Below are 9327 nucleotides of genomic sequence, written 5' to 3' on the forward strand. Positions count from 1 at the left end.
GTTCAAGTGAAAGCCCCAAACCTGCTGTTCTCGGACAGCTCCTTTGCATTCTCCTCTCTCTCATCTCCCACTCTCACTTCAAAGACCACCGTGATCCAAACAGAGTCAAAAGCAAGGGCGCTGAAACGTAATTTCCCCTCACTGCTCAGCGCCGGCAGCTCTGAAAGCCGCAGCTACGTGAGACTTTGTCCCCAGCAGCCTGGGCAGCACTGGCGTTTGTGGTGGGCATGCGTGTGGTCCTCGGCTGCTGGTGGGGGGTGATTTTTTTAAAGGCATGTAATGTGTTTTCTGTCTGATGGAGGCTTTCCTCCAGATGATACTACATTTCCACGTTAAGAGGGTGACAGCCTTTGTGAAACTATAAACGCTTTATCTAGACATGCCCATTTACTGTTGCTTGAAACCTTAAGAAACTTGCTTTGCCCAAGTATTATTCATCCATCTATGATGCCATAAAGTAAATGAAGTACAATTTATTCCTCTCCTGTCTCAGAAGATGCTCGGTGTTGAATGGTGTTATTTCATTTTCCCGAGGGTAGATTTTGAGTAGGTGGTGTTGCCTGCCTTAGAAAGGAGGGAATTTTGGCACAGAGGTTATATGGCTGGCAGTTGAAGCCATTGCTCCTTCATTTCCTTATTTCAGACACAGACTTGCGCGTGCGTGCGCGCGCGCACGCACACACACACACACACACACACACACACACACACACACACACACACACACACACACACACACACACACACACACACACACACACACACACACACACACACACACACACACACACCACCCTACCTGCCATAGCAAGCAGCGTAGAGCCGCTCACCTTTAGGAACAGGGTTTTCGTTGTTCCTGTTATGCTCCATAGGTCAGGAATGCTGCACTACTTGTTACACGGACCTATGTAATGTTAACTATCCTCAGGCATTCTCCTAGCACTTAGGGTTTGAATTATTGTACCAAAGACCTCCATGCCTTTGATTGGTCTGTTCCCTCATTCTGAAATACCATTTCTCCTCACGAGTAAACACTGTTCGTCTTTCATAGCACCTCTTCTACAAAACCTGTCCTGGCCTCTAGTTGTAGAGCTGACTCTTCCTTCCTCCGTGCTCTCCGAAATCCTACATGCACCTTCTAGAAGCCACCGTCTTCACTACTTGGTTTTGCCCTCACTCCAGTGAACCTCTCCAGGGCGGGTTTATTCATTTTCGTATTTCTAGCACCTAGCACAGTATTTGACACACGGTAGCTTCGTAATAAACGCTTCATCAGTTGTTGAGTGAATTTAAATGTCCTTGTATGCGTTCTCAAGGGATAAAGTATGCGCATCAGCCCCTCAGTGATGGCACAGGTGTCTGGAGGCGTTTGCTGTTTGTCCCGTCTCAGGGTAGTACAAGACCCTCAGCATTTGGAGGGGGGACAAGCGCTCCTACAGCCAAGCAGCCGTGACGTTGCGCACATTGTGCTGGCATCCGACGCCTCCGCTGGACCTGTGCTCGCTTCACGGGCCCCGTTTACCAACCTGGGGCCAGTTGCCCTGCCTGATGCCTGTGAGCTGGGCTGGCTTCGGTAGAACTGTCCTGTCAGTCTTTCTCACTTACCAGAAGAGGCTTCTTGCTGCGTAGGCAGATCATTAATGATGTCCATGCATCCTGTTTAATCAGTTTCTGCTTGCTTCTCAGGGGCTGATGTCCTTTTGAGAAGTCCAATTAAGATCTTGGCCTAACAGTTAGGGAGGCCAGTGTTGTTATCCTTGTTCTCATTTCATCTGTGTGCCATTATTAAGATCACTTTTCTGGTCACTTTCCCAGCTTAGAATGCTCTTGGGCCCCATTATACACACAGTTGGTTCAGGGCTGCTTTGCTAGGCTCACATTATCTTTCCAGATTCAGAGTAGAGGAGGAGAGTACATAAAAAGGTAGAATGTTTTTCCCATAACATCACAGATATTGGTGTCATAAAAGATACACGTAATAGAATACATTCAATGAGTATGTATTATGAAGCATACTAAAATGAACACTCTTGAACTCACCCTCCAAGTTAGGAATTATTATTATTTTTTTTTTTTTAAAGATTTTATTTATTTATTTTTTCCCCCCAAAGCCCCAGTAGATAGTTGTATGTCGTAGCTGCACATCCTTCTAGTTGCTGTATGTGGGACGCGGCCTCAGCATGACCAGAGAAGCGGTGTGTCGGTGCGCAGCCGGGATCCGAACCCGGGCCGCCAGCAGCAGAGCGCATGCACTTAACCACTAAGCCACGGGGCCGGCCCCCAAGTTAGGAATTAGAATGTATCATTGAAGGAGCCCAGCTCCTCCTTGCCCCCCACTGGTAATTACTACCCAGAAATGATAAAAATTTTCTGAATTTGAAAAAATGGTTAAGTATTATATAGAATAATCTCTCTGAATGTATTTAATTTTTAACACTTGGCTAGAACTGGGGTGAGGTATGTGGTCTCTACTCTTTAAGAAATTCGTATTTTGGTTCCTAGAGGCAAGACTTGGTCTAAGACTATATGACAGTCCCAAGGGCTGACTTATGTAGTCCAGGCTGCTTGCTGCAGGCATCAGAATAGAAGGAAGAGTCCAGATAGCCTGCTGGTTAATTTAAAGATGGTCTTATGAAAGAATTTGGACTTGACTTGATTATTGAAAGGATGTGGGACCTGGGCATGATGGGAGTGGCGGTGATGGCCTTACCCAAGCCTTGTAACAGAGGAACCGTCACTCCCCCTTCTGCTCCTTTGATTTTCCCGCACCCCCACCCTTGGAGAGGTGGTAAGGTGCAGAACAAAAGGATCTGTGGGTATAATTGTTCCCTAGTTCTCTACCAGACCTCCTGAGGATGTTCCCAGATATATTGGGATTATAGTCTCAGTAGGAATGTAGCAAGTGGGCTGACTGCGAACAGGAGTATCTTCTGTACTCTAAAGTCTTTTTTCTTTTTAAAGAATCCCTGCATTATTTATTCAAATAGGGCATAAGTCTCAGTATTTTGCTTTATCCAAACTTTGTTCTTTTATATTGGCACAGATCATGCATGCGTTTTCAGTTGCTCCTTTTGACCAGAATCTGTCAATTGATGGAAAGATTTTAAGTGATGACTGTGCCACTCTCGGCACCCTTGGCGTCATTCCTGAATCTGTCATTTTGTTAAAGGTATGTAACAGCTCCTTACCTGAGGAACTCTAGAAGGTTTTCATGATACACACCCATATGCAAATTACGGGCAGTGGTGGTTAAGGTTGCCTCGGGTCCTTGGCAGGGTGTGGTAAAAAGTGACTGCGGTGAGTTTTTGCTGGCCTCTGGATTCCCCAGCTCTGGCTGAGCCACAAGAAACTTAGAGGGGGTCACGAGATCGTTGGGTCTTGCGGGGTTTTGATAATTTTTCTTAAAAATAATAGATCTAGATTTAGCCTCCTCCCTAAATTCTGGATCAGCAGAATTACTTAACCATACTTCTACTATTAAAGTATCACTTCCTTTCCTCTTGGCTCAAAAGTACCAGCCAGTCAGGCTGGGAAACAAACAAAGACACGAGGCTTGGCCACAACAGTTGAAATACTTTTGGTTGGCTTAATGGGGTGTGGAAATTTGCTTTGGGTAGAATGGATTTAGAAGAGGTGGAGGTGTTTGAGAAAGTAGGGGTTTCTGAAAAGTTGTCAAAGGGAAGAATCATTGAACCAGCCTCATTAGCCCGATCCTACCCTCCCTAAGGATCTCATTTCATCACTTCCCTTTGCCTCTTTTGTTTCTTGGTGGCCAGAAGCATTCCCACTGTGCGAAAGACCACTGCATTATGTGGTAGAGTAGTAGTCAGGTTTTTGAACTGTGAAATGTATACTTTTCATACCCTGGAGCCTCAATTCTGGTGAGATAAAGTTAGGCCCTGGAAATGATGAAGCGGACCCATATCTACCCCTACACACACACACACACACACACACACACACACACACACACACACACACACACACACACACACACACACACACACACACACACACACACACACACACACACACACACACACACACACACACACACACACACACACACACACCTACCACCTACTCCTCCCTGTTTACTTTTTGCTTTTCTTGAAACTGTAGGTTCTGTGGAAGTCTTTTGAAAACCTGTTGAGTTGCTGAATCCTAAGGGCTCTGTCTAAAATTCTAGAAACAGCCTGCATTACTAAAGAATTTGTACTTGAGATGGGCACCTGGAGTCCGTACTGGTCTTGCAGCTGATCCCAGCATTAGCTCGGACTCAGTGCTGGCTTCTGCCCTAAAAAGGATCTGGGTATTTTGTTCTTGACGGTGAGGAGGGACAAAAATGTGTCTTTAACATAATTGGTATTTTTAGAGGACCAGTCTGACTTTTTATTTCTACCTAACTCATACTGCCACCACTAGCATCTTAATTCACATTAATTAAGTCTGCATTTAGTAACCTCAGGGTATCTGAACATTTCCACATCTGAAGGTGTTTTTAGGAGCAAGAAAACAATGCCTTATACAATGTGCAGTTTTTGGGGTGTAGTCTAGACCCATTGTTGGCAGGGCAGCATTTGTTAATCCTTGACATCACTGGCTGTGGCTTAAACCCGACTCTCTGCTGGACAGTGTTCATATTTGTGTCTTGTAGCAAGAGTAGTCAGCTCATGGGCCAGACTTCAGTGGTGAGGGTCTGTCATGCTCCTCCTCCTGGCTCCCATTCCCTCCTGGTTTTGAATTGTCTTCATTTGTTTTCCAGGCTGATGAACCAATTGCAGATTATGCTGCAATGGATGATGTCATGCAAGGTAAAGACGATATTGATACTGATTGGATATTGAAGCTTTAGTCTACAATGTTTTTTTACTTTTAACCTTGAAAAAAGCTTCTACGTGTTGTTAAGGTAGAACCTCACATTATTTATCTTAAAAGATCATAGAAAGAGAGAGAAAGGTGTCTACAAAAACTTGGAAAATGGAAAGCAGAGAGAAGAGTAGTAATTATTTAGCTGAGCTGAGGAAACCGAAGTAAATGTAACCCTACAGATGGAAGAGGTCAACAGGCAGCAAAGCTAATTCACATCACAGAGCTTCAGAGAGGCACACAGGAATTCCTGCTCTGAAAGGAGGAGCGAGGTATGAGCCTAAAAGAAGGAAACTTGGTTGGAAAACTGTATAAGAAGTAGTTGGACAACTCACTACCCTGCGGATCCTCACAGCCCATCCCTGTATATCCATCACGGCCTCTTCCCCACCTGCACTTCAGAAGAGCAACTGCAGTATGTTTCAGCTCTTGGAAGAAATTAAACTAGAAAGGTGAGAATGAGGCCTGTTATGTACAAACAGGGAGAACACCCTTAGTTCTTGGTTCAAGTGCTGGCAGCCCGTCCCTTTCCTCCCGCATGGGAGGGAGGGGATTCCACTCTGGGGAAACGGGCCAATTTAAGAAAATAACTAGAGATATTTAAAAAAAAAAAAGTGTTTCCTCTCCTGGGGACCCTTCAGTGAAGCCCACCAGTGCCCACCGAACAGAGTTTTCAGGCATCTTTTTAGTACCTCACACTTAAGTAGGCAGAAATGGGCAGCCAAAGATCACCGGACAGTTGAGGAACAAGAGCATGGAACTGAGAGATGTCGGTCAACAGTCCGAGAAAAGGAACCCAGAGGAAGGAGACGACGCAGGAAGCATAAGAAAGCTTAAAAATTAACTGTAAATAACACAGAGAGAAAGGGCAGACAACAGCTAGGGCCTATATAAAGGGAACATTTGGAGAACAGAAAAGAATTCATGAAAGTGGAAAACGATTGCACCAAGGGCCTGATACAGTGAGTGAAAGCCTAAAGATAAGAGAATCCTAAAAGCATCTAGAGATATGGAAGGAAAACCCATCACATTCATAGGACGAAGAGTCAGAAAGACAAACTAATGGGGCAGTGCCCACAAGATTCTGAGGAAAAGTGAGTTTCAAGCTAGAATTCTGTAACTAGAGAGGCTGTTTTCTACCCTCACACTTGATGGCTCTTTGAACACACGTAAAGCCTCAAAAAATTGGTCTCTCATGCTGAGAGACTATGGGAGGGTGTGCTCTTCTTAAACAAGAGAGTAAATCAAGAAAGAGGCCAACAGGAACCAGAAAACAGGGATCCACATAGGAAAGGAGGCCTGGAAGATGGTGAGGGAAGTCGCAGCACGAAGCTCTGCGGCGGGTGGTGGGCACACCCGCTCAGGTGGGAGCGGTGGCATGCAGGCTTTGGTGGAGGATGTCCACAGGGAAACGTGCAAGTGACAGGTGACTCTCTCGAGGTTTACAGGTCTTTTAAGAGTTGACACTTGAATTGGAGATGGTACAGAGGAAAGGAAACACATAAATAATGCAGCAGTTACCAACCCTAGAAAGAAAAAAGTCATGCCAGACAAGAAATATAACCAAGGTACACCAGAAGGTTCAACGGTGAGCAGTATTAATGGAGTGAAACATAATGTCAACACTGGAGCTTGGCTTAACAGCAGCAAGTATCAGTGTCGGGAGGAAGGGTTGGGGACAGGAGGTATGTAACAGGTGGTTGAAGAGCTCACGTTTTATCTTTCCTTGAAGGAGTTAGTAGACATTACCTAAAGTTACGAAATAGTAATATAAGCATGTTATTTAGAAATAAAGAGGTTAAATACCGGAAGAAATGGCTACAGGAGTCAAACGTGTTTCCTTCTAGAGGATGGGAATGGGGGGAGGGGGAGAAACCAACTCCAAAGGGCATCAGGCACATGGTTTCTCCAGGCCTCCCCTGCAGTCATGCAGAATGTCGGCTCCACTTACAACCCCTGTTCCACCAGTATTTGACTTTTTAAACGATGCATATATATCACTCTGATAAAAACAAAAACAGAGAGAAAAATTGTCATCTGATTACTGTCATCCATAACTTCAAAAGTAATCATGATGGGTAAGTAAGGTAATTAAAAGTTATTTTAAACTTTTCATCTTTAGGCATTGAAGTGATCTGATTACTGTCTGTCACGACAATCTTTTCAATGTGGAATTTTTTTTTTTCTTTCCCAGTGTGTATGCCAGAAGAAGGGTTTAAAGGTAAGTTACATTTGTCATGTTTTGTTCATGAATGTCAGAGTCATACTGTAATTTTCTATTAAAGTGCAGGCTATAATTTGATTTTAAAATTTAATTCAATCTGAGTCTCATGACTGAAATTAATTTTAGTTAAATGCATTTTTTATTCAAGCTTCTTCATTATCTTTTTCAGCACTCAGGCCTCAGATAGGGCCTGTGTGTTAGAAGTGTCTGCTACCAGATGTCCATTCTGCTTTCTCTCTCATTTCAGGGGGGAGGTTGGGAAATTAGCGAGTGGCATTTCAAGATTTATATTTGACCTTTTTCCGGTTCCTCCTGTCGGTCCCAGCTTTAGAGCAGACAGTTTGTGTGTAACTGATAAGAATTAAAGGAGAAGAATTTGCTGAATTGTATCAGGCTCAGTGAAAAGGTTTCATTAATCTATTTAGAATTAAGGCATTTCTTGGAATATTACTTTAGATGGAGACACGGCGGTGCCTTGTACTATGTCTTGGCCGCTAAAGTGTGTACACCAATAATATTCATTATTCATCAAATACAGACCTTTGACATTTACAGATTTAACTGTTGCCATTTTGATTCCTTGTGGCCTACTCCAGAGGTCCGTGGCAGGTCCTGATTTTGCCAAGGAATGAGTTTGAATCAAATACCAGGGGTGCTTTGCTAAAGCAAATGAGTGAGCCAAGCTACTGGCCTCAGTAAAGCCTTCCTCTCAGTGCGGCTTTGTTGTCTACACGTTACTACTACCAAGAAACTCCTGGTGTGGTTAAACAAAACAAAACAAAGCAAAACATTTCTCTATGACAAATGGCCATCAAATGAAAGCATCAATAAAATCTGATTAACTTGTGTGAAGATAACGCATAGGAAACACATGGCTTTCAGCAGAAATGTGATTTAGCTGAAAGCCTGGAGTCTGCTGATATTTTTTTTATCCGTCAACATCAAGGGGCTGCTGTGCTTGTGTATTTAATTGGATAATCCCTGTTGATGATGCGTTCTCAGCAAATGGAATACATGATCTCATAATTTTCAGTTCACAACTGTACCTCCACGTGTGTTTCTTTTCCCAGGTACTGGTCTACTTGGACATTAATCTTTTGAACACTTGGCTGACTGCTAAGAAATGACCAGAAGGGAAGAGGAGTTTGACATGTTAGGGCATTAAAGAAAAGGTGGATTTAAGAATTAAACCATTACATGACTCTTCCAAAAGGCAGAAAACCATTCAAAAGTGACTGTCCCAAATGCCTTATGTCAAATAAAGCAGATTGCACTGAAGGACATCAGACTTGAAGGAAATGTTTCAAATTTTATATTTAAGGGGAATGGGGGTGGGAGGGAGGGGGCAAGTAAAGATTGAACAAGTTTAGTAGCAGTAACAGTAAATCATGTTTACATACGAGATTTATAGTCATGGAGGAAATAAAGTTGTTATATTTCCTTGCTTGAGTTTCATACCAGATGCGTTGGTCCATAAAGGATTCGTATCACAGTAGAGAGGACAACATTCTGCTCTGAACTAAAAGTGATTCTTTAGAGACATAACCTGCTTACCAATACCTGTCTTTGATTCATATTTTACTTTCAATAAAGCATGAAAGTGAAGAACTTGCCATAATTGTGGAAAAGTGTCTTCGGATTAGACTCCTCTCCATGTCGCCTACAGCGCGCCCGCCTCATGCACTGCCCAGTGGTCTGTCCCGTAGTGTTGGGTAAAGGAGGGGGCACCTGTGTGTCTCTCGCAATGAGCAGGGGATTGTGTCTCAGTTTTGGCTTCAAAGGCTTTTTGCATTCAGGCATTTAAGAAAGGATGGCAAATGTGTATTACATGCAGTAGCATCTTCCTCCAGGTTTGCTGTTATTCAAAAGTGGGAAATCAAATACACCTTGCACTTTTGAAAAACCTGACCACCTTATCAGAAGAGTGAAGTGGACTGAAGGATGTTTGAATACCACAAGGTTTTTATAAGATTTATTTTCCTGTCCTCTAAGTCGTTTCTTGGATCTTGCTTCTCTTTTTGAAAGCATTCTTCTGAAATGCCCAGAGAGGATCTTTTAGATCACTTTGTTTAAAAAAGAAAACAAGTGTATGGACGGGGTGTGCCGTTTTATCTAACTCAACATTATTCTTATTAGCAACACACAACTGAAGCAATATTCTTAAGAATATTGAAGGAATTTTAAATGGAACTTAAGCCTGGGGTCTGTGTCGCTGTTTCTCTGTGGAGTCTGTA

The 9327-nt window shown here is 43.3% G+C and overlaps 1 protein-coding gene across 6 annotated transcripts in view; it reads left to right on the top strand.

The window, feature by feature from the left end:
- Window positions 1-8711, top strand: part of USP48 (ubiquitin specific peptidase 48) — a 91984-nt gene extending 83273 nt beyond the window's left edge. For 5 of the 6 annotated variants that reach the window (XM_087446620.1, XM_087446619.1, XM_087446621.1 and 2 more), the window contains 4 exons: window positions 3044-3169; window positions 4766-4814; window positions 7064-7090; window positions 8164-8711. In XM_087446620.1, coding sequence (XP_087302746.1) covers window positions 3044-3169; window positions 4766-4814; window positions 7064-7090; window positions 8164-8186 — 225 coding nt within the window. In that variant the 3' untranslated portion in view covers window positions 8187-8711. Of the gene's footprint in view, window positions 1-3043; window positions 3170-4765; window positions 4815-7063; window positions 7095-7806; window positions 8140-8163 lie in introns of those variants that run through there. The other variant, XM_087446624.1, reaches the window with a different exon arrangement.
- The last annotated feature ends 616 nt before the right edge of the window (window positions 8712-9327 follow it).

The sequence above is a fragment of the Ceratotherium simum genome, chromosome 22 (assembly GCF_057802395.1).
Source record: "Ceratotherium simum simum isolate JZ-2026a chromosome 22, ASM5780239v1, whole genome shotgun sequence".
Classification (NCBI taxonomy): domain Eukaryota; kingdom Metazoa; phylum Chordata; class Mammalia; order Perissodactyla; family Rhinocerotidae; genus Ceratotherium; species Ceratotherium simum.